The sequence below is a fragment of the Argentina silus genome, assembly GCF_951799395.1.
Source record: "Argentina silus genome assembly, chromosome: 5".
Classification (NCBI taxonomy): Eukaryota; Metazoa; Chordata; class Actinopteri; order Argentiniformes; family Argentinidae; genus Argentina; species Argentina silus.
Window position 1 is genome coordinate 6,986,227 of NC_139659.1, and position 23,836 is coordinate 7,010,062.

At 39.9% G+C, this 23,836-nt stretch overlaps 5 protein-coding genes across 9 annotated transcripts in view; 2 read left to right on the forward strand and 3 right to left on the reverse strand.

The window, feature by feature from the left end:
- Positions 1-3,028, forward strand: part of LOC310805081 (vesicle-associated membrane protein 7) — a gene marked incomplete at its 5' end in the record, with an annotated part of 3,498 nt that extends 470 nt beyond the window's left edge. The window contains 4 exons of the mRNA XM_083670611.1: positions 202-298; positions 623-724; positions 1,720-1,881; positions 2,123-3,028. Of these exons, the coding sequence (XP_083526737.1) occupies positions 202-298; positions 623-724; positions 1,720-1,881; positions 2,123-2,266 (505 nt within the window). The 3' untranslated portion in view covers positions 2,267-3,028. The remainder of the gene's footprint in view (positions 1-201; positions 299-622; positions 725-1,719; positions 1,882-2,122) is intronic.
- hnrnpd (heterogeneous nuclear ribonucleoprotein D) lies at positions 2,388-8,317 on the reverse strand. 3 transcript variants are annotated; one of them, XR_014554231.1, is made up of 9 exons: positions 7,852-8,317; positions 6,996-7,164; positions 6,346-6,507; positions 5,893-6,024; positions 5,548-5,644; positions 5,193-5,348; positions 4,702-4,795; positions 4,272-4,372; positions 2,388-3,441 (listed from the first exon to the last, which is right to left on the reverse strand). XR_014554231.1 is itself a non-coding variant. In XM_083670610.1 (8 exons), exons 1-7 carry the CDS (start codon positions 8,016-8,018, stop codon positions 4,728-4,730), a joined length of 951 nt encoding a protein of 316 aa, XP_083526736.1. In that variant the 5' UTR covers positions 8,019-8,317; the 3' UTR covers positions 2,388-3,441; positions 4,702-4,727. The 3 variants fall into 3 exon arrangements, 2 of the variants coding, with proteins under 2 accessions (XP_083526736.1, XP_083526735.1); XM_083670610.1 differs by lacking the exon at positions 4,272-4,372; XM_083670609.1 differs by having other exon boundaries at positions 2,388-4,372.
- Positions 8,318-8,863: 546 nt separating this feature from the next.
- hnrnpdl (heterogeneous nuclear ribonucleoprotein D-like) lies at positions 8,864-14,087 on the reverse strand. 2 transcript variants are annotated; one of them, XR_014554219.1, is made up of 9 exons: positions 13,622-14,087; positions 13,088-13,256; positions 12,687-12,848; positions 12,296-12,427; positions 11,884-11,998; positions 11,299-11,460; positions 10,504-10,601; positions 9,992-10,096; positions 8,864-9,209 (listed from the first exon to the last, which is right to left on the reverse strand). XR_014554219.1 is itself a non-coding variant. In XM_083670162.1 (8 exons), exons 1-7 carry the CDS (start codon positions 13,708-13,710, stop codon positions 10,531-10,533), a joined length of 900 nt encoding a protein of 299 aa, XP_083526288.1. In that variant the 5' UTR covers positions 13,711-14,087; the 3' UTR covers positions 8,864-9,209; positions 10,504-10,530. The 2 variants fall into 2 exon arrangements, 1 of the variants encoding a protein (XP_083526288.1); XM_083670162.1 differs by lacking the exon at positions 9,992-10,096.
- Positions 14,088-14,224: 137 nt separating this feature from the next.
- On the forward strand, positions 14,225-18,106 carry enoph1 (enolase-phosphatase 1). The gene is made up of 6 exons (XM_083670164.1): positions 14,225-14,530; positions 14,684-14,785; positions 16,090-16,292; positions 16,638-16,770; positions 16,907-17,030; positions 17,503-18,106. The coding sequence occupies exons 1-6, from the start codon at positions 14,447-14,449 to the stop codon at positions 17,640-17,642; spliced, it is 786 nt and encodes a 261-aa protein (XP_083526290.1). The 5' UTR covers positions 14,225-14,446; the 3' UTR covers positions 17,643-18,106.
- Positions 18,107-18,271: 165 nt separating this feature from the next.
- tmem150c (transmembrane protein 150C) lies at positions 18,272-22,739 on the reverse strand. Of its 2 annotated transcripts, XM_083669765.1 has the most exons (9): positions 22,665-22,739; positions 21,838-21,876; positions 21,614-21,695; positions 21,318-21,371; positions 21,198-21,230; positions 21,022-21,089; positions 20,346-20,473; positions 19,929-20,106; positions 18,272-19,520 (listed from the first exon to the last, which is right to left on the reverse strand). In XM_083669765.1, the coding sequence occupies exons 3-9, from the start codon at positions 21,685-21,687 to the stop codon at positions 19,312-19,314; spliced, it is 744 nt and encodes a 247-aa protein (XP_083525891.1). In that variant the 5' UTR covers positions 21,688-21,695; positions 21,838-21,876; positions 22,665-22,739; the 3' UTR covers positions 18,272-19,311. The 2 variants fall into 2 exon arrangements, with proteins under 2 accessions (XP_083525891.1, XP_083525892.1); XM_083669766.1 differs by lacking the exon at positions 21,198-21,230.
- Between the last annotated feature and the right edge of the window lie 1,097 nt (positions 22,740-23,836).

Consider the following 23,836-nt stretch of genomic DNA (forward strand, 5'->3'; position numbering starts at 1 on the left):
CAACGGCATTGTATTTGACTCCTCATTCCATCTGGGTATTTGGTTGCCCCGTAACAAATTATTGAAAGGCACTCCAAGTAATGGGCTAATAATTAAAATGGGAAAATCTAAATACTAAACTAAAAGCACACAAGGTTTGCTGCACTGAGTAAAACATCCATCTAGGCCACAAGCCATAATGTGTTTGTTATGAACAATCAGTTTCAGATACCACATTCTGTCAGAACATGGAGTGTTTTACATCTGTGTCACAGAGCTTGGCTTTGAGTCCAGGAGGGCCCATAGATTTCTTAATGAGGTCTGTTTACAACCAAATACTGCACTCCCCTACGAACCTATGACAAGACATACTGTAGAATAGCATTAACACTCTCTCTTTCATATTGTTTATTTCAAGTGTTTTGTGTAAAGAAAAGGATACAGAAGAATGACATTTCAACAATTCTGTAACATCACAGTAACATGACAATATGAAAGAATATTCATGGTCTGGGCGACTCCTTTAAACAACAAGAGTTCAGCCTATTCAAATAGGGTGTGCAATTCTCTTCCTGGTACTATGCTGGGAGCAGGAACAACACCAGCCATGGCAGATGACTTAACTTTTTTTATTGCCTTTCAGATCTGCAGCTTCTTTGCTAACAGCCCTCTGATAAACAAAGTGACCTTTGCCCAGCCCTATGAGTTCAGTGCTGACCTGCATCATGTGCTCGGCCAGCTAATGGTATGTCCTAAAAACACACAGATTTAGAACTAGTAGAACAGACTCTATTCAAAGCAATGTTCCATGTTGGGTGTACTATTTGGTGTGTTCCGTTCATTCATAGGCTACTCATCATATAGAAGTCTCTGTGTTTTTCTAAACATGGAAACATTGGCACAATATGCTGTCCTGCCATGTTGAGTGAACTGCAAAAAAAAAAAAAAAAAAATATGCAGAGATGACTGACTCGTGTTAGGCCAATGGTGGACTTCCAGTGCAGCAGTAGTTAATATGTAATCACACAGGGAGGGGCATCTCTGTGTGAGACTTGTGTGTACCTGTCTATTCGTGCTCATGTCTCAGCGTACAGCTGCTAGAAGCATACTTGTTTGTAGTTATTTACTATGCTAGTAGTGAGTTTGGATTAGTCCTTGTATAACATTTACTGTCTGTTAAGGACAAGCTCTGTCTGTTGTGGCAGAGGGAAACAGTACTGACATGGTAAGTGTTGGATTTGTACCGTGTCAGATGAAACTTGTAAAACAGTAATGTGCCTTGGGGGCACACTAATGATATATCTGAAAAGTTTGCGTTTGATTTAAATGCAGAGACGAGGAATAATAGAATAGAAAGAAAATGTGACCAGAAACATGTTTATGTGATTTGCATGTAAGTAAATTCACCTCAGAGTTCAAGGATGTTTAACATTGAAAGAACCTTTGGGACAAAATAATCCAGTGACCTGTATTAGTGGAAGTGAAGAGAACGTTCTTGTCAGGAAAGCGTCAATAAAGGAAGGGCTGACTGATAAGGCCAAAAGGCAGTATTTACCCAACCTTGCTTTCAGACTTGTTCATATAGAGTACATTGTATTGGCCTATGGGTTGACCAATGCATTGAGTCATAAAAAGGGCCTCACATTCTAATAAACTGTCATGTTATTCTGAAGACTGTTTTTATTTCATATTTGTTCAAATTATTCTGAGCAAATACTATCCTTTCTCCCTCTCGTGAAGGCTGACTTCAGTTCTCAACCGCAACCCTCAACTAAGCTTGACCAAGTGCAGGGCCAAGTCAACGATGTTCAAGTCATACTTAAGGACAACATCAACAAAGTGCTGGAGCGGGGAGAGAGGTTAGATGATTTGATTGACAAGACAGATGACCTACAAGCAACCGTAAGTGTCATGATAGAGAGTGTGAACGGGTTTCCCTTTATCTTTCATCCTTGTGAGGTCATATTGCAAGGCTCTAGCGCTTATGTTTATAAAGGTGCATTATGAATTATGAATTGGTGTATTATGAGTATATTAATTGATTTAGTTTGTCAATCTAAATGCTCACACATACCTACAACATTGATCATTTTGAGGAACTCTACATTTAAATTAACATTTTGAAATTCCTTCCCTTTTTCAGGCAGACTCATTTCAAAGGACATCCACGCGGATTGCCCGGAAATTCTGGTGGAAAAACACAAAGATGAGGATTATTATTGGTGTTATAGTGCTGATCATTGTCATCTTCATTATCCTGTTTGCTACTGGTACCATTCCAACTTAAACCTCCTTACAGAATTGCAATATTACTGAGGTTTCATTTTAGTCCTCAACAAGGGGGATGCAAGCTGCACTGTTTAAATACATGTGGAAAATAACATTTCACATGTTTATGATTGTTGTTAGAGAATGTGTGACACATTTCATTTGATATTTTAATTTCATCCTTTTAAAATACTTTTCATTGTGTATTTTTATAATTTCAAAATCCTTGTTCATAATTGAATTTGAAATTTAATGAGCACTTTAAAATGCAATCACAGGTTTCACAGAATGGTTTGCAGACATCTCACTGTTACATGTCACAGTATTCAAGGATAAATAGGCACTTTATATATAAAGCCTTTATAAATGTAACAAATAATTAATCCCAATATTGGGTAGTCTAGTCTAGAGGCTGTTTTACACTTTTACACTACCATATTGGTAGTCCTTGCTTGAATTGATTATCATAAACAAGTTTTCCACCAAACATTCAGTTGCTGTAAATATTGTACTGAATGGCAGCCATCACTGGCAACCATAATACTTCCTGCACACTCCTGTGGTGAGTTGCTGACCAAAGGTGAAGCATTACGTAGCAAACCGTTCAGGTTGAACTTCCTCTTCAATACAGTAATCAAAATACACATGATTTATATTGTTTATTTTTTTTTAATGCATTTCTGAATGTTCTACATTCTTCTGTACATAATATTTATATGTCAAATATATTAACAAAATGTTTAAATTTTGAGTGACAACTATGATAAAGAATTAAGATTAATTTCATGTTCCTCTTTGTATGTGTTCATGAACATATACATAACTTTACTACATTACCAATTATACTACATTTACTGATGGTCATCGACGACTTAACAAAAGCTGTTTTCAGAAAACATGTGGTCCACATTTAACACAATGGATCTGTCTGTGAGGAAGTGAATAATCTCTTAAATATAATTTGGAATATCTGTTGCACACAGTGTAACTCAACACAAGACACATATGAAACTTTAAAAGCTTTACAAGATACAACAAATTGAACAACGTTGAACATAAAGTAAATATAGATAACTGAATATTCTTTCCTTTCACAATCTGTCCATAATAAAGGAAAATCTTGACTGAATACTGTCACCTCTCCTGCCAATGCTTCATCAGAAGACATGTTCCATTCTTCCATCACCTTGAAGCCTGAAAAAGACAAACAAGTCAAACTATCAATTATGAAAGATACTACACACTGATAGGGCTATAACCACACACACACACGTCAGAGGAATCCCCCGTCTTTACATTGTTCATTAAGAAAACACAAACAAATGAGAGATAAGAATACGTTTTACAAATTAAGAATTTAAAAAAAAGTTAGTCCATAAGCTAGAAATCCTGAAGTGCGACAAAGGCTAAATACAAAACGAATAAGTGAAGCCTTCAATTGGTCAAAAAATACACAATAAATAAAGCATTACATGCAAATTTCTGGAAACAGTGATACTTTGAAACTTGATGTTTTTCAAAAGGTTAAAAAGAGAATTTGTTAGAGGGAAATTAACCATGTTTAAAAAAAGGAGCTTTTCCCACCGCTGTCAATAACACAAACAAACAATACAAGTACAAAAATAACGCACTTCTCCAACCAGTGACATCCAAGTACAAACCAGGTTTTAGCTCATGGACTACTGGCTATAACTGCTACAAGGGCTAAATAAAGAAAGCAAGCATTACAGGTAAGATTAGGAATGCATATATTAAAAGACACTGGAAAGTCCAGAGAAAGCCGTACGTATCCTTTGAAAAGTAAATAGTTATTTTCTCAGTATGATGTCATATTTTACCATTACAGTACTTGTGGGGGAGTAGGGGCCTGTAAAAAATGACATTAAAATTACATAAGTGTATTTTAGTTTTTACAATTAAAAAAGCAATTAAAGAAATTAAAATAAAAAGTCAGAGGACAAAGCTGGACGTTTTCCCACTTTGTTTTGTTTACAATGCTGATACAGGATGTTGGAAGACCATACCAAATGGCAGCATTCGAGAGCGTACGCCTCTCGTACCCGGTCCGCATTGAGCGGGCCTGAGAGTATCTGGGAGTCAGCTCATGGCCTGCAAGGAAGCTCCGCTGGCAGGTACAAACAAGGTATATGTCAGAGTTAGAAGACAACATTCTTCTTTTTCCTTGCAAATCCTTAACTCTGGCATCCATTTACTGTAGTAGCAGTACTTTACCTGTTAACTTTACAGTTACAAAATGTCTCAAAAGAGGCAGCAGAAGGCCGGCTGTTAAAGTAATCGCCACAAAAGACTGTAGCCTTTATGTTACCATTACTGTAAAGCACTTCAGGGTGCTGTGAGAAACTTTAAAAGAGAAAAAAAATTATGCAATTACATTATCATACAGAGAAGTGAATATAGCATACTTAACCTAGATTTGTCGTAATGGTAACATACCTGCTTGAATGTGTGGGATGTTCACTTTAGTATGGCTTGTAACTGTTTTGATGACCACCTCGCCTTGGGGACTTGCCATATCCACCCTGCTGATCTATGGGTTGGGCACACACAAACATAAAGGTAATTACATGATTATAAATGATAAGATGTTTTAAGATCTTCACACACAGTGATTTTAATTTTAGTGAAGTGAAATCACACGAGAATGTTCTGAATCAATGATGACATACAAATAAAAAACATTGAAAAAAGTAATATATTTAAACATTTGTATTTATTTTGAAAAAAAAAATAGAGATGTAATTTCACTTGTAAACAGCATGCTGGAATTTCATTCAAAGGAAATATAAACAATATTTTGAGTACATGAAAATACATTATAATTAACGGTTTGTAGACCATTATTGTCAAATTACCCACACATCCACATTTTATTGACAAAGTTATATAGTTCCATTCAGTGTGAGATCACCAACAAGATGACATACCGCTGTAGTCACCATAACCGTAGTAGTTGTTGTAACCAGAGTAATCATAGCCACCATATCCTCCATAGCCTTGATTGTTGTATCCATAATTGCCGTAATTGCCATACCCTTGGTTCCAATAGTTGCCATATCCTTGGTTCCAATTTTGATTGGGACCTGCAATGTACCATTTTTAATATACATGCATGAATACTATTTTGGATTCATTTATTGGCAAGAAAACCAGACAATTTAACAAACCACATAATTTCACGATTGCTGTATAATTTCAGATGTAATACAATCATCTTCATTCTCACTGTATGCAAATATTGACTCAGAAAGCATTGATATTTGTACTTTATACTCGACTTACCACCTCTGCCATGCGACCTGGATGAGTATCCCCCTCTGCCTCCCCAATGCTGCTGCTGCTGGTACTGCTCCTTGGACATTGCCACCTTAATTTCACACTGACGACAGAAATAAGAGTGTGTCTGTGTAGGCATGCTGTAATGCAACATGCAATATACTGTTCTCAACGTCTCAGTGGTATAGTGAAGTGGTGTAACCACTTCTATTCTCTTTGAATGCTGTTCTTATGATCCCCCTTTTATGAATGGAATCGTCTAACATCACCTTGTATTTCAAAATGAAAGAAATGAGAAAAGGCTAAAGAGTTGTTCCAAGAATAAATAGTTGTTCCAAGAAGGTGTTATACCTTGCTTAGTCCTATATTGTGGTACTTTTTCTCCATGATCTTCTTCACCGGCTCCTCGTCTTTGAAGGTTATGAAACAGAAACCTCTTCTTTTATTTGTTTTGTTTTCCATGGGCAGCTCGATGGACTCCACCTGTTCACAGTGACAATTTATTTACTGTATAGAATTTGGGGTAGAAAAGGGAAACGTCAGTTAGTCAGGACAGGGTTCTCACTTGGGCCCTGTTTGAATACTCTTGAAAAGCACCTTTCCTTCCTGTCGTCATTGCTCCCTCCATCTGGGTGATGAGATCATTAATTGCCAGGGCACATGTCAGTTTCTACATTTTATCTTCCTTGACAAGGTGATGTCAAGTTGGCTAGAGCTGAAACAGACTGGCACCAATGCGTAAATACTTAATGGCACGGGTAGAAAATCTAAATGTACAAGTGGTGACACAAAAAAGGAGTTTACCTCACCAAAGGCACCAAAGTACTCTCTGATCTTCTCCTCAGGAGTGTCTGGAGAGAGACCGCCTACAAAAATCTTCATGATGGGTTCCTTGTTCTTCATCGCTTTGGCTTTTTTAGGATCAATTACCTTTCCATTAAGCTTGTGTTCCTTTTGTAAAGTGACCTATGGGAGGAGGCAGGCAACAAAGAAGTATACCCATTTTACTAGTATGGACACTATAATCCCCTTGTTCTGAAAGGACAACTAAAAATAAACATCAATCATTAACTTTGCAGAATTTTGCAGCATGTGGTCACTTAAATAGGCTCTATAGGGATTACAATTTCAACTAAATTCAACCTTCATTAAACAGGCCTGATTCAAATTCCACAAACCCGATATTTCACATCAAAGCAATAACAAACAAAAGAGGCTACTTTCCAGGATAGCAATAACTCCCATGGAATCCAGATACAGTATTCCCTTCAACTCAGACATCTTAATCTTAATCTTCTATTAAGGCCTATGATTACAGTATATACCACCCAATGTGTTGATTAATAGGCCAACCTATATAGGAAACATTAGCTTTTGCACAAATTAGACAGTAAAACAACTTAAAACAATGCTGATAATTCATTTAATCAAAAGCAGACACAGAAATAGCCTACCTTATCAACACTGTCGGCTTCTTTAAACAACACAAATCCAAATCCCCTGGACCGGCCTGTCATGGGGTCCAGCTTTAGTGTGCAGTCTACTACCTCCCCAAACTTGGAGAAGTAATCTTTCAAATCCTTCTTGGTTGTGTCCCAGCTAAGGCCGCCAACAAACATTTTTCTGCAGACAGAGTTTGAACACAGACATTCAAGAGCCTTTTTTTTTAGGATTTATGAAAAATATTAAATAAACTATAAATTATAATAATGGATACCCAATATTACATTATTTCAATATTTGCTTTTGTGATTAGAACTGTAGGCTTACTCCTGTGTTTTATCAAGCAATCATTCCAGTCCCTGAACTTTATTTGAGATAGGCTGTAGGCTTAGCTACAGTATAACATTCCTTGGCGCACCTGATAGTGCCAGTTTGTTATAAAATATCTTTCCATTTGTTTTCCATGTGCAGAATTCTAAACTCGTGTAGCTTGCTTGTTGCATCAATCACATCGATAATAGCAAGCTAATGCATCACCATCTCTATATGACTTTAGATAAGAGCCATGAAGACTAAAATAGAAATGATCAGCCAAAACAATATCTTTCCATTTTTTTTCCATGTGCAGAATTCTAAACTCGTGTAGCTTGCTTGTTGCATCAATCACATCGATAATAGCAAGCTAATGCATCACCATCTCTATATGACTTTAGATAAGAGCCATGAAGACTAAAATAGAAATGACCAGCCAAAACAAGAAGGTACCACCCGTCAGTAAATCATCAACCTGTCTGGTCAGCAACAGACTAGAGTAGGACTGAGTGGGTAGGACCGGAGAGCTAGCTAACCAACATTAAGATGTCTCACCCCTCATCCTCTTCATTTCTGCTTGCATCAATCTTTGATCCCTCGGACTCTCCGCCCAGGCCATGCACCTCTGCAGTCGTCGGCATCTGCTCCTCACTGCTTGCCTCTCCGTCTTCCTCCATTTTCATCATAATTGGATCTTCACCGATTTCAAGGTCCTCTGACATTTTTGATGTCGCACAAATTGCTGACTTGCTAGCTCGTCAAACAGTTCAATGTCGGTGTTGCGTGTCTCCTCGAAGTTGCGCTGGAGCTGCGAATCGCTCTAATTTGCCCCCAGGTAGCTAGCCAGCTAGCCAGCCAACAATCAGATGCAAGGCATAAATCTATCATTAGACACAGTGGTTGAACATGCCCTTTTGTTTCGTTGGCAATGACTGGCTGGCTGCACAACTTTTGTCAGGTAACCTTTAAAGAAACACCGGTGGATGATGGCTTGCTATCTAGCTAATGTTAGCATAACATGGCGTCATGTATAAAATGGTGGGACTGGCTGAGGGAGGTGCATTCAAGCTAGTACTAGTAGCTAGAGTGGCTTCAGATTGATATCAGCATATTCTAAATTCTCTTCTATCAGTTTCTGTCAAATACAGTACAAATTGCACAAACCATGGTGGCCCCATTGGATAGCCCACTAGATAGTCTACAGATGCGCAATGGATCAACAAACTATTATTGCAACTCTCCCTTTACAAGAGTTGAGCAGTTTCTGATAGAAGTTAGATAAACCAAAGATATTACACTTTTAAACTGTGGTTAAACATCTATATATTACCTTCATGGCTCTCCCCAAAGAATGTAAGAGTGGCGCTGCGCCACTAGTATTTAAACATTTCAAGGCAAATTAGCCTATATACAGTATTCAGTAATGACAGTAATTAATCTTTGATCTATACTGTCTTGTGTAATGTAGGCTTATCTTTGACCCATGGCAGTTGATCAAATATGGCAGTTGATAGAGGCATGTATTTCTATCAAAAGACAGTCTATAAAATAATAGCAATCAAGTTAATTTCAGTTTTGTACCCTCTTTAATAATCCCTTAATGCAAAAACTGCAGAAAATCAACTTTTAAAACAAAACAGGACAAGATCAAAATCAAGGTATAAGAACACATTAAATCACAATGAATCCTAGACCTACAGCCTCTGCAGAGTACAAGGCGAAGGGGAGGGGAAAGAACACGAACCAAAAACAGCCTCACTATTTACAAAGTCAGACACACAGCATGTCAGCTTCATCTCAGGAGGAGGACAACGAAATGAGGGCTGTTTAGACATGAGCTGATCTCAGGACAGGACAGGATTCCCCAAAGCTGCCACCAGGTTACAGGGTCACTCTCCGGCCAGCCAGCCCGTCTGCGAACAAGGACACAAGATAAGAATTTACTCATTTCAGATCTCTCAAAGAACTTTCCACTGAAAAAGAGAGCACGTCCATGTCTCACTGTTAAACTTCTTGTGCTGTCAACTTTAAACTATTACGTTTTATGTCTCCATTCCGTTTTAAAGATCATATGTACAACTCGCAGCTTCACATACTGTACTGTAGCCAACAGCTCACCAGCCAGCAAAAGCTTCAGCTCCACTGAATTGGTGGATGATTTCACCATAAAGGAGCAAATTCAAATGATATAGCTCTCTCACTATTCCATCTGTCTACAAAATGAAACAATTTGGCAGATGTTTTTAGTCGTACACAATAGCTCAAATATGCAATTTTGTGTGTCAGCTTTTTATGGCGTCATAAAGCTGGTTTACATATGACCTTTAACACCTAAGTTTAAAAAAAGGTTTGTGGTGTTTATCAATTGAAGTTCTCTAAGGGCTATAAAGAAAAAGCAAGCATTATGAGTTTAAGCAATTTAAGAGGGGATCATTATAGAAAAACAAATTAAAAAACACTGAAGCTCCACAACTGAAACACAAGACCACTAAAATAAAAAGAGAATACACAATACAGCAGTTAAGTACACTTTTAGGTTTCATTTTTATGTAATTCCTGTAAAAAACCCATTTCAGAGAATTGTTAAAGAAAACATTGAACAACTTAAAAAATGAAAGAGTGAGATTCATTTTTCCTTTTCTCTTTATGTTTCTTTTTGTTTATCGCTGGTACAGGAAGTTGGAAGAGACCATACCACAGGACAGCGTTTTCTTGTGCATGCCGTGCTCTCTGCCCGCTATGTGCGACGCCCAGAGAATGTCGTGGTCAGGTGACACACGGCCTGCAATGAAGTCCCCCGCTGGCAGGTACAAACAAGGTACAATATCAGAGTTAGGAAGAGAAAGAAAAAATATGGATAGGTCCTTACTTTGTACCCTTTAGCAGTACTTTACCTGTTAACATTGCTATCAAGTCTCTTTATGTTATTTCCATATGAACACCTGTTAAAAAGCAGGGGGGAAAAGGAGAATCTACAGAAAAACGCTTACGTTTTTCTGGAGAGCTTAATAAAAAGCAAACCGCTAGACAAGCATTTTGCAATTAAAGATCTATAGACATTATTTTAGATTTATCTTTCAAAATGGGATGCATGGCAATGGTAACCACTTGCTTTCTCTCTTTATAAGTTTGAGAATATATTTTTGTGTCTATTGATCTTTAAGTTTTTAAGTCAAGCCTAACATGACACTTGGATTGCAATCTTACCAGAATTCTAAGTAGGTGTTTGTTGCATCAGTAGGGCTGGTAGTTGTTCTGGTGGGTTGTGCTCTCTCGAGATGCCTTCCCATAGCTGCTCTGCTGGCCTGTGAGAAGGTTAAGGGTTAGGAGATTAGGATAACACATTAAAAGGCAATGTAAGAGAGCAAATTGTTGATAGTAAAGTAAATAGTAGTACAGCCATGGAGTTGGTTTCTCTTTTGTATTACTCCAGCAAGAAGTTGCAATTGTTCTGTGGGATCTAAGCTACACATTAAGTGTACAGTACGCGTCTATTAACCACTTTACTTAAACTTGGAATTCCAATTTAAATGTTATGAGAGCCTTGTATACGCACAGAATGACACTGTCAGATTTTGCTATAAATCATGTGTGAATACCATGTGTACACAGAGACACCACCTTAGCTATTGTTTTCACCATTTATGCCTACCTGGAAATCAAAATACAGGTAGTATTTTTGAGTATAGTAACTAAGTGTAAGCTATATAAATGAAATCAGTATCTTGCAGAACTATTATTGGCTTAAATGAAGAAGAATATTGCAAGTGTTTACCCATCAAATATACAGCACTGCCTGGATATGGTGATATTTCACAAACATGCATCAGAGCAAAGAAACCCAAGGCAGGCAGAATTACAGACATGTTTATTTTTCCAGAGCTATTGAATACATACAAGGAGACTTGCACCTGTTGTTTGATCGAGAAGTACATGAGTTGTTGGGGCTGAAAGGCACTGCTTCATTTAGGCCTAGTAGTTGGCATCAATAGGTTAGCTTACCATTGTAGTCATCGTAGCCCTGTCCATAACCATAACTATTATAGTTGTAGCCAGAGTAGTCATAGCCAGTGTAGCCATTGTAGCCCTGGTTGTATCCGTTGCCATAGCTTCCATAGTTCTGGCCATAGTAGTTGTTATAGCCCTGGTTGTAGTTACTCTGACCTAAATTGAGAAACCAGAAAGGTTCAAGTGTGAGTTGTCAGTCAATATTACGCTTTCAAGCTTTTTCGGAAATTAAACGTTCAGCTTCTGTCCACTTTCTATTGGTTTAAAGGGGCAATCTGGGATTCGTATATCAATGTTGGGGCTTTGAAATGAATGATATATAGCCATTGATTCTTATCAATAACTTAAAAATGCCTTATGAACTCAACTGTCTTGCCCCATCTGAACCACTTTATAGCTTCAAAACATGGTTCAAACTCTCCATTGTCGTCGTCACCCCCCCCCCGCCAACAAAAAGTAAACAACAAAATCAACTTAGCATACATTTAGGCCTATATTATATCTGATTAGCTAGATATTCCCATAGAACTATGCATGTAAAAGTAGTCAATGACTGAGGATAGATCCTGTTATAGTTACCTCCTCGTCCCCGGCCTCTGTACCCGCCCCCTCTCCCTCCTCCATAACCCCTGTCTCCTCTGTGCTGCTGTTGCTGTCTGTACACTTCTTTGGGCTGGGCGACTTTGATTTCACACTGGAAAGGCAATACAAAACTTGATGAGCAGGGAGGAATGTGAACAGGAAGACACCCACTTACATTTCTGAGAATAATGGGCAGTGACAAGGTCATGATTCAAAACACAGCGGTGCCCTGAATCATAGTGAAGTGACGCACAGAAGTTTCATTTCACAATAACATTAATGTGATGACATGAAATAACACTGAAAACAACTTTGGTTCACTTTTTGTTCACACAAATTGTTATGCCAAGTCAATTCAAGTATTATTTGTAGTGCTTGTGTGTCTAGAAGATATGGGTTTTCTCAATACCTTTCCACTTCCAACTTGGTGGTATCTGCACTCCAAGAGCTTCTGCACAGGACTTTCCTCCACGTACGTCACAAAGCAGAACCCCCGGCGTTCGTTGGTTTTGGTGTCCATGGGAAGCTCAATGCTGTCAATCTGTCAATACAACACCACTAAGTAGTTTCACCAGCTTGCCAGGCATACAAAATAGGCCTACACATAGCACACTATTCTGCATATCTCATAGCCATTGTATGAGGTCTACAGGGGGGGTTGCATAGAAGAGTCTCCACTGAAAGATTTAACTTTGGGTGCATGCAGCAGCCTGTGAACACTTTAACTGAACAATAATATCAACTTTTCTTTTCTTTTTTTATCACTTAGCTTCCACTGTCTCTCTGTGTCCATAACTTACATCTCCAAAATTGCCAAAGTATTCCCGGATTTCTTCCTCTGGAGTATCTGGGCTGAGGCCGCCAACAAAAACCTTCTTGGGCGGCTCCTTCCCCTTCATGGCTTTGGCTCGCTTGGGGTCAATCAGTTTCCCATCCAGTTTGTGTTCCTTCAGCTCCAAGACCTGCAATAGGCACAATCATTGCAATTACATGACTGTTAATCTTCATTATTTCATGGTTCCTATGTAATTCTATGTAATATTGTCTTTAAGTGCTTGTGGTGATTTATTGAATGTATACTCATGTTTTGTTTTTGCTGGTGTGTTGGCAATTTGGCATATAAAGCTTGGGTGTTCACATGTTTTGATATCTATATATATTACTATTATCGTTATTAGCAACTCTGTGGTTCAGTACTCACCCTCTCCACACTATCAGCATCTTTAAAGAGGACAAAGCCGAAGCCTCGGGACCGACCTGTCATTAGGTCTGTTTTGATGGTGCAGTCCAGCACCTCTCCAAACTTTGACAGGTAATCTGTGAGGTCCGTTTTGCTGGTGTCCCAACTAAGCCCGCCAATGAACATTTTGCTGTAATGGAGATCAATGTGGCACTTAGGATCATAATGACATTTAATCAATATAGCTAGCTAGCTACCCAACTTTTATCGAGCTAGTGTGCTTTATAACCGCGCACAGTTAGCTAGGTTTTGGGTTGGACTAATTGCTGAAATGAAATGCCACGTACAGTTTTTTTTTATTATACGTGTGCACATACAAGTCGCATTTGTACATGTTTTCTGTTGGAAGACTTAAGCAATTCAGCTATGAACACAACATTGTCACACCTGACGTGATGTGAGATCATATTGTATATCACGAACCGTTTTCGTACCAGGGATTAGTGATACCCCATGGCTTGTCACCCTTGCTAGTGCTAACTCGCTCCAACTTACCCATCATCCTGAAGGTTTTTGCTAGCGTTTATTTTGGAGCCCTCTGGAAATTCATCAGTGCTGAAGTCAACTTGGCCTTCGGTCTCCATTTTCACACTTCACACGGTTGTTAGCTGTATAGAGAAATTGTTATTCGGTCTCGCGATTGTGCTAACTACTTGAGCTCAGTTAGCTGGCTATGTAAAATGGCTGACAGTGACAGCAAGGGCGTACAACACGGTGCCGTGACGCAGATGATGTGGTTTGTTTGCAGTAGTACAGTTCAGTTGGGGGGAGGTGTCAAAGATGATAATCGAAACCACTGCCAGAGCAAGCAGCACTGTTTTCGTTGTCATGCCACCATATAACGGAACCAATTCATAAAACATAACGAAATTTTTTTCCAAAACGAAATTGAAACATTAACTACAACGAATGAGTGAGGTTTTTTTGTGCTGCCTGGGGCCATATTCTTTTGTCTGCAAACAATTACATTTACAATTATGGGTATCCACTGGCACTGACCTGAAAATGATCCGTGTTATCCAGTTGCAACCCATCTAGTATCTGTCTATCTTTGGCTGTGTCCTCGTGGTTGACATCGCCACGCCTTCTCCTCGTGGAACTGGAAACAAAACACTTCCTTCTGTTATGCGCGCTCAATGGATTTTGCTGCTGCGTGTCTTTACAGTGACAGATGTATGGTCATAGCTAGCTAAACTATCAGGAATATAATAACCGGGCCATATTTTGAAAGCAATTTTGTCGAACTGGGACGAAGTGTTCGGGTTTGCACGGTGTTCGAGTCCGGCAGGATAGCCGGGTGTAGTAGGCTGTTTTGAAAAAATGGCCACGGTTGCAATCCCTGCAAATACTAGCGCGCTCTTGCTGGACATAGAGGGGACAACGACACCAATCACGTTCGTAAAGGTAGGATAACCGGCTGTGTTTTAATGAAACTGAATTAATTAGCTTGGCTATTTGTGGTGTGCAATTTGTTGTCTGTGTAGACACAGATGCCCAACGTTGACGTTAGCCAGCTAAGACAATCGGACATGCTAACAATGCCCATATCTTTTGCAGGATATCTTGTTTCCATACATCAAGGAGCATCTTGAGGATTATCTATCAGCGCACTGGGAAGAGGATGAGTGCAAGCAAGACGTGCATCTTTTAAAAAAACAGGTAGCTAGCTTGACATGTTCCATTATCTATGTCCCGCTGACTGCGGTTCGGGCGGACGATGAGCCCCGGCCCGGTGACAGCAGTCAACGTGTTCTGTTTACAGATTTGGCATGAGTCGAGATACCGTCTCATCGCTCGCGAGCCTGTATCTTTCAAGTCCGGTATCATGATATAACTCGCGACTCGAAGTTCGCGACCGACTGCTGGTTTTGGTTCTTCCCCGACATGGGACTTCAGGTGTGTCTCTGACCACCAATCAATTACAACGTAAAACCAATCCATTTGACCCAGTGAGGAAAGAAAACCCAGTAGTATCGTGGCTCGGATTTGATTTGCAGTCTGCTGTCTATCCATCAAGGGTGGGGTTTTGTTAATACTATACATCAAAGAGTTAACTTAACACTATTAGATGTCTTTTGGAAATATTGTCAAATAAATGGATCAACTGCTGAGACCTGGGTGTCTCCACAAGCAGCCTTTCTCCCATTCATTGTGACTTGCTTTGACTGCTAGAAATATTACCTCATGTTTAGTATAAGCCTCATGTTTTGTTCATCGTTTGCAATTCCTATGCTTTCATGGTCGTAATTGTTTAGCCTGTTAACCAGAAGGTTTAGCCCAAATATATATCTGGGTCATAGATAATGGCAGAATTTGATTAGCTGAAGGCCTTGCTCTGATTCCTGGAGGCCTGTGGGCTGTCATGTGCCATGACAGTGCAGGAGACGAGTTGCAGAGCTGCATCCACATTAATGCACTTCAGGAGTTAACTGTTAGTTAAGTTGCTGCTGCACCAAGAACATTCATGTTCAAGTGTTTCTCAACCTTTTTTTGTTGCAGTGATAGGCAAGCTATGGTTTTGTTTCTTGGAGGATACCTTTAATGTGTTGGGAATAGCAATTTCCCAGGTGGAAGTGCTGGAGCACAGACCAGGGAAGGAGCATCACTGATTATAATCACTGTAAATGATGCTGCATTGTTTGCTTACCAATTAGTTTGCAGTCAGGAGGTTTATGAATGGACCTAACGAAATCTCCTCTCCTCCATTAGCTTATTGAATTGTAGAATGGTGATCAATTCTAATTAAAACATGCCTGCTACAATACTTAATATAATTAAGCAGTTTCCTGTTTGCAAAGAGCAGTTTCCATCCATGATGGGATGTGAGTAGTTTAGGGCTGTCTGGTGTTTCCCAGTGACGGCACGCCATGTCCTAGACCTGGTCTGGAAACATTTGTTTTGTCACTTACCCAGGTCCCTCGTTATCGGAGCATGCATGACTCTCTCTACCCCTCAAATGTTAGGTTGAAGAGGACATCAGGCAGAACCGAGCATGCGCAGTCCATGCCTTGGACCAGACGGTACACACAGACGAGGAAAAGGCTATCAGAGAGGTAGTGGATAATGTGCTCTGGCAGATGGCATCTGACAGGAAGACCACAGCACTGAAACAGCTCCAGGGCCACATGTGGAGGGCAGCCTATGCTGCTGGGAGAATCAAAGGCGAGTAAGTAGTTGAGTGTTCCTTATTCAATAAAATCCCAAAAGATTTGCATGCGTTTGTTGCAAGTGGGAACTTTGATATGTCACCACAATGAAGGTTTGTCAGAAGTTTACTTGGTCTGTTGTGTGGATCCTGCTATTTGCATTTGGAGAAGTCTGCTGGCTTCAATCTCAAATGAATATACATGAAAATAAAAAAACAGCCTAATATGAATATTGCAATCTGTAGTTCATGTAATCTGAGGATTTAGGGGTGAACCATTCCTTTACTGGATTCATCACTCATGAGCATGATGACAAAAGAAAGAGGATAACGGTGTTTGTTCTCTCTGTTGTTTGTATCAAACAGGGTGTACCAGGACGTGGTTCCCTCCATCAAGAGGTGGAGGAGAGAGGGCCTGAAGGTTTACATCTACTCTTCTGGGAGTGTGGAGGCACAGAAGCTGCTGTTTGGATACTCAGTAGAAGGAGATGTCTTAGATGTGAGCAACTATCGCTTTTCACTTTCATGGTTTTATATGGGATTTAATAGTTAAAAGCAGATGCACTCAGAAATTAATCTGTCTTGTAAACCATTATGGACTGTTGGGTAAGAATGATTTCCCTTTTTCTTTTCAGCTATTTGATGGTCACTTTGACACTAACATAGGTGCCAAGGTAGAGAGCAAAAGCTATGAGAGAATTGCAGAGAGAATTGGCTGTCAACCTGAAGACATCATGTTCCTTACAGATGTCACACGAGGTAGGTCCTGTTTTACATAACAGATTATCGCAACAAAGAATGCAGTTTTAAATAGCTTGCATGCATTTCTACCCAGTCGGGTCAGCCTTGTTGTGTATGTATTGATCAGTGGAAATTATTCAAACTCACCAGCTATATACAAGTTACATAAATAAACATGATTTTGATGAGGGATATTATTCCAATGCACAAGATTGGATGAATGTGTGCGTCAGCCATCAAGAATTGACTTTCGCCGATTATTGAGCTTGGACACTTCCATTGGATGCGAGACGACGCAAGTGCAACGTGGGCAGTATAGCAGCTTCCATTGATTTCAAAGGAAGCAATCCCTCAATGGATGAAGGCTGATGGCAGTGCTGGACACCCAAGGTTGTAGTGGAGGAGGGCTGTGAGGCGGTGCAGATGTCTGCCTTTGTGCCTCAGTGCTAATTCTGAGAAAGCGAATACAGTTCTGCATTTCCCTTTACAGAGGCCAAGGCTGCTGAGGATGCAGGAGTGAACGTGGCAGTAGTGGTGAGGCCTGGGAACATGGAGCTGACCGAGGAGGAGATGGCTCACTACAACCTCATCACATCCTTCAACCAACTGGAAGTGACAGGGAGTGCTTAACACAGGAGAGAATGGGGAGGGGGGTAAGGGGGAACACTCATTCACTGGCCTGGTTCCATTCCCATATGTAGTCCCTTTCCCTTGCCGCTTGGTATTCATAAATCCGGAAGGACTAGAGGGGTGAAGGGAATATGCTTCACTAAGTTGATTGGAGGGTTAATTAAAGCCATCACCTCACTTTCATCTATCCAGCCCTTTCAGATCTATGGACACTAGGGCTAGGGGAAGAGGCTAAGAACCAAAATGGAGCCAGGTCACACTCATAAGACCTGCCTGACATAGGGAAGGGGAATGGGGTTTGCCATGGATCAAAGGTGTTGGGGAGTGCTGAAAGAGGAAGGTATGTAGGCAACAAGCACCAAGTGTTGTACCGGTCTACTGACTGCACATGTAAGGGACCTGCCAGGGTTTTCTTCACCTTTTTTTAAGCCTTTTAAATAAAACCATATTTAAGTTTTTTTGCAGAGTCTTACTTCTTTAACTGTAATCATTCCTAGACACTCATCACATTCCTGGCTTTGAAATTTTACATTGTTACACATTGGAACATATCATGAATGAAGTTTGAGCCCTAGACATGCGTGAGTCTAATGATAGAGGCAGGGATTTTATTGAAAAAGATCCTTTAATGATGTGCTAACAAACAGCAGTACAACATTGAGAAACATTAGTCAGTTATGCTTTGATGATAATGAGTCAACTTTTTGTTGTAAGTTGTCCAAAACAGGAAGTGTGGCCTTGAAATTCAGTTAGTAAGAACGACATATTTCAGATGATATGGTTTTGATTGGTAATATATGTCAGGTGAAGTCAGACATAGGTTTGAGTTTGACTACTACTTAAAATGTAGTATTGACAAAGAGGCCGAGACTGACTTCATTCTAAATGTATTAGTTTTATGGTCCAAAATTGAGGGAGGTCAGGAAAGTCAACACATTGAAAACCTCCTGTATGAGATGACCTGGTCTACAGAAATTTGGACGAATGAGAAGATGTAAGTTAACTGGCTTATAACGTTCTCACAACTCCAAAACATTCTGTCCAGAATTTACATACATTCAGAGTACAAAAAGAGGTCGGAAATGTCTATGGGGGTAGAACAGTGAGATCTGTCACCACCTATTTTAGAGATCAAAGTTATCCCTAGTCTAGAAGGATAACACCTAATACTTTGCAGCATCATGCACATCCATCTTCAATGACAGTTCAGTATTTATTATACTTTCAAATCTTTTGGTGAATACTGATGGACTTAAGTACTCAAGTAAGTACTGATTAAATGACTATGACTATTGAACTAGTTTCTCCTTTGTGCTCTTTGAAGAGTTTGTTGCTCTTTGAATGGTCACCTTCACATACTATAGTAGAAATACACATTCATCCACAGAATATTCCAGTGATATTACATTCAAACAGGCTGACATGCAGTAGTGAATAGGCCAGCTACAGTAAATCTTACATAGAAACGTTATGTTGTGTCATCCAGAATACTTTTCAGTCATGGTAAATTTACTTCCTGTTTTTTTACAGGATTGACAAATTCATATGTGCTGAATTCTGTATTATCTTAAATTCTAGTCATAATGCATGCATCACTGTCATCTCTACTAATGAATTCTATTATAGAATTGATTTACAAATGAGTAGGCCTGTGTTCACTATGGTCCTACTATAGCTGGTCAGACTGGTACTCAGAGACCTCAGAGAAGGTTTCTGATAGACTGAGAGGAGGGTCCCGGTCGTCGGTGCAGACTATCTCAAAGTGGTAGTGGCGGAACTCGAAGGCGAAGGTGCCGATGAAACCCAGGAAGAACATGACCAGAGCCCACTGGGCCCGGGCCGCGTGCATGTGGAGGCGCTGAGCCATCAGGACAAAGTCTGAGTCGGGTGGGTGGGGTTAAGGGTCAAAGTGCAACACATAACACACATAACAGAAACTGATTCAGGAGAGAAGCACTTTTACAGAATGTTCAGATAGAAAAGTAGAAAATGGACTATCTACATTTATTATGTTACATTTATATTGGCAATCTTCAGAACATTCCTCTCTTAAGAAGCCCCTGGTTACCTATGCATTCACGGTGCCATTCTCTCATGCCGTCATGTGTGTAAGCTAGAGGTCTGGTGCTGTGGACTTTGTACTATCGAGATACACTTATAAAGAGTTGCATGTAGGTTGATTTTCCTTACAATTCAGCCAAGCCAGGTTCTTCCCATGAATTAGCTGAGTTGAAATGGAATTCACCCGAAGCCTTATTCTGAGTGCTGGACAAAGAGGAAGGATACAGAGCAGCATGCAGGCAGTGACAGCCCCAGACAACAGGAAGCGTGGGATGCCTGCCCTCCTCCCTTCATTCCTCAGGTTGACCTTGAGGGTGATGACCGATTGCACCCAGCAGAACAGGGTGCCCAAACCAAAGGTCATGGATGTGCCGATGTTGTGTAGCTCCTCGTCATTGGATAACTGCACCCAAGACACATTTAACACACGTACGTATTTTCCCATGTTAGGATTAGGAACCACTGATAAGCCTCTGATATATTCTGTGACACACAATATCAATGTAGTATTGCCGCAAATGAAAGTTGATCTCCTATAGCAAAAACAGCTTGTTATAAATGTGTGAAACATCATAAACAGTTCTATAATGAAACAATATAAGTTGGGACTGTGTCTATTATGAATGAGATGGTCAGTCATACCTGGAAGTTTCCCACTAATGTCATACCGAAGCAGGCCAAGGACAGGGCCACCAGACTGCCAATGTTCAGCCAGGGTTTGTGCACTCTGGGCTTCAGCTGAAGGTATCTGAGGACACCAATGATGAACCCTGAAAGGGAGAAGACCCATAAGGGATCTTTCTCTGGCTATTTACCCTTATTTATGATAGGCCCACTAAGAAAAGCAATGAACAGAGTTCCAAATACAAGGTTGTCTGCTGTGCACGCTAACAACTCAAGGCAGCCCCCAAAGAGTATTGGTATTCACGCTCCAATAAGGGTTACATATTGTCCTCAACCAGCCTTCTATTTTAAGGGCGCCCCTAAGAGTATTTCATTCTGATTGACACAGCTAATAACATGCTGTTTGTTTATGCAATGTCAATGTTAATAATATTGTATTATATATTATATTATACCAAACATGGGGCTATTCAAGCTCACATCCATTGAGTTCCTTTGCGAGGAGTTTGTAATGAAGCCAGGTTCGACCATGACCCATTGTCTTACAACATAATTATTTTTCTTATTTCTTGTCCTGGATATTGTTTTCTTCTCTAATATTCAATGTTTACCATGTTTGTAGGCATTTATTGTTACTTACTTGTATAATAACATAATCAAGATCAATCAGAACACTGAATACTGATGCACCTACCCACAAAGGCTGCCAGGTTCATGACCTGGCTGAACACACAGCTGGCTGGTGGGGCATTGCCTGCAATGCTGAAAAAGAGACAAATGAAAAGAACCCTTATTGTATTCACAGTTTTAACTGGAAACACAAATGAACAGTACATACATTAACCAGCAAGGTATATATTGGTATTGCACCTTATATATGGAGGGGATTTGGGTCCAGATCGCCTGTGAGAAAATATACATAATTGCTTATAGACATGTTGCTTGATTATGATATTTGGAAGAATCTATAAATGACATTTTTCCTGTTACCTGTATTCTGAACTTAGAGGTGTTATTTTCTCATCTTCAACAGCTATGAAGTACCTGTAATGATTCATTTGTCAGGAGGACAAATTATTTTCACAACAGCACAAAACCTTTTTAAGGGTTGTAACAATCAAAAGCCACTGTGTGTGTGTGTGTGTGTGTGTGTGTGTGTGTGTGTGTGTGTGTGTGTGTGTGTGTGTGTGTGTGTGTGTGTCTGCCTGCCTGTCTGTCTGTCTGTATGTGTGTGTATGTTTTTGTGTGTGTGAGAGGGAGGGGTAAAACAGATAAAACAAACTTACACAACCCATAGTCCAATGGCTGTAAAGAGAGAGAACATGATGGGAAGAAACGTCCAGGGACTGCATTTCTTCATGTTGTTTACTGTAGTGAAACAGGAAACGGAATGACTAGAGAAACTGTTTTGAAACAGCGGCAGAACAGGTTAAACCTGCCCTAAATAGTTGTGTGTGTTGAAGTAATTAAAGATAGATGAATGAAGGGATGCTGGCCAGATATGACTTACGAATGATGATGATCGAGCCTTGTTAAGATCCGGGTGAATCTACAAAAGAAGAACAGAATACGTTTAACATTTTTTGCACTTTACGATATTAATGACCATGACAAATAATTATTTCACATGGGGCTGTCATTAATAATAGCATTTTCCCTTAAACTCAGGTGTTGATACTAACATATACACAAGACGAGTGCAAGCAGCATCTCATCAATGAACATTCTCGCTGTTTCCCTCAGAGCTACGTAGCGATCACTTTCAGCACCCTCGCTGCTGGACAGCACCAGGGAACAATGAGGAAACGCTAATTCCCGAATTCAGGCATCATAGGCTGCCGAATACCGACTGCAACCGTGCGTGCATGCTATTTAGTCATGAAAGATTAGAACGATGCCCATTTCAATACTTTATGAAGCCACTTAGCATAACAACAACCAAAATAACAATCATTCATTGGTTCAATCAATGTGCATGTGCTCCGACTTCGACCAAGACATGATGCCAGATGGGCAGACATTAATGATCGTAAATGTTTCACCTCGTACATAGGGTTGTAATTCAATAAAATGTAACGCGGAAGAAAGAAATTTCCATCTTGAGTAGAAATAAACACCTACCCTGGGCTACCCTGTCAAATGTTCATACAGTTTAAAACATGAAAGGCTATAGAGCTTCAGCTTCACATTATGGGTTAAGGCCGGCTAACACATTTTTGGATTTACTTGTGTTTTCTTTTATTCATTCATCACAACCTATAAAATGGTGGAGAGCTTCCCTGTCGTAACTGACTTCGCCAATCCTAATGCTCCCGCTCCATTCAATCGTCATCTTACCTCGTCTGCAGCCCGCTCCTCTAGGGTTCGTTTGAAATGCGTCCTCTTCTAATTTCATGTTTGCATCATATCTTTGTTATTCGTACACAGAAAAAAATGTTTATGAAAGACATATGCTTGAAAACTATAGAGCAAACATGGACTGGGCCATGGGCGAACCCGCTTCCTGGACCGCGCACAGACCTTTGGGTGGGCGGGTGCACAAAGTGAAAAAGAGAACTCCCCCTCCCTACAATATATACCATATAATATAACAGAGGCCTACTGTACACATTTGAGCATGCGTGTAGGAGGCCACCTGTAACTTGCACCCACCAGGATCATCGTTGCATCAGGACTTACACTCACCGAACACTTTATTAGGAACACTATACTAATACTGGGTAGGGCCTCCATTTGCTCTCAAAACAGCCTAAATTCTTCGTGGCATTGATTCCACAAGATGTTGGAAACATTCTTTTGAGGTTCTGGTCCATGATGACATGATTGCATCACACAGCCCAAAGTGTGCCAAGAAAACATTCCCCACACCATTACACCACCTCCACCATGAGAAGGTGTACAGGTGTTCCTAATAAAGTGTCCAGTGAGTGTAGATGCCTGATCATTCTGCTTGAATGGAGAAAGGAATGCAATGGAAATAGAAGACTTGAGGTGAAATCTAGACAAAGAAATGATCTGCCCAGACAAAGCACATACATTTGCAACAGTTTATTGAAAATGCCTCCTCTAATGCATGGCACCGGTCACACACAAACATGAAAAGCTTCATGATGAATCATTAATGTTAACTAACTGCATGTTGATACACAATAGACCCATACATTAAGAAACCCCTACCTCAGATAAAGGATATCTCAGTCATTAAGAAAGGAATGTTCCCCATACATCTATGACTAGGCTATCACTTTATCACTTTATCACCCTTCAGATGATCAATCTATCATAGTTGATCTACAAGTTCACTATCCACAGACTGTCAGTTCCATTTATCAACATGCAAAAACAGATTTAGCAGCTTAAGCGTCTGGGGTATAAATAACGTAACTTGTTGCAGGTCAAAATCAATCTGATAGTGTAGTTTGTTGATAGTTTGAGCATCATACATCATATCTCATGACAGTGTTTCTGTATACAGAACTTCCCTTTTTAGCAGAGCACGTCAACCCAGC

Bases quoted from the DNA above. Each gene is read 5' to 3' on its own strand.
- hnrnpd (XM_083670610.1), bottom strand. From the start codon at position 8,018: ATGTCAGAGGACCTTGAAATCGGTGAAGATCCAATTATGATGAAAATG. The intron at 6,025-6,345 runs GTAAACTCCTTT...CACTGTGAACAG, and splicing joins ACTTTGGTGCCTTTGGTGAG to GTGGAGTCCATCGAGCTGCC. The intron at 5,349-5,547 runs GTAAGTCGAGTA...GGTACATTGCAG, and splicing joins CAGGTCGCATGGCAGAGGTG to GTCCCAATCAAAATTGGAAC.
- hnrnpdl (XM_083670162.1), bottom strand. From the start codon at position 13,710: ATGGAGACCGAAGGCCAAGTTGACTTCAGCACTGATGAATTTCCAGAG. The intron at 12,428-12,686 runs GTAAGTTATGGA...TTGTATTGACAG, and splicing joins ACTTTGGCAATTTTGGAGAT to ATTGACAGCATTGAGCTTCC. The intron at 11,461-11,883 runs GTAACTATAACA...TTCTCAATTTAG, and splicing joins CAGAGGCCGGGGACGAGGAG to GTCAGAGTAACTACAACCAG.
- enoph1 (XM_083670164.1), top strand. From the start codon at position 14,447: ATGGCCACGGTTGCAATCCCTGCAAATACTAGCGCGCTCTTGCTGGAC. The intron at 14,531-14,683 runs GTAGGATAACCG...TATCTTTTGCAG, and splicing joins CACCAATCACGTTCGTAAAG to GATATCTTGTTTCCATACAT. The intron at 17,031-17,502 runs GTAGGTCCTGTT...TTCCCTTTACAG, and splicing joins CCTTACAGATGTCACACGAG to AGGCCAAGGCTGCTGAGGAT.
- tmem150c (XM_083669765.1), bottom strand. From the start codon at position 21,687: ATGAAGAAATGCAGTCCCTGGACGTTTCTTCCCATCATGTTCTCTCTC. The intron at 20,107-20,345 runs GTATGACTGACC...TCTTGGGTGCAG, and splicing joins CATTAGTGGGAAACTTCCAG to TTATCCAATGACGAGGAGCT. The intron at 19,521-19,928 runs GTATCCTTCCTC...CACCCGACTCAG, and splicing joins CACTGCCTGCATGCTGCTCT to ACTTTGTCCTGATGGCTCAG.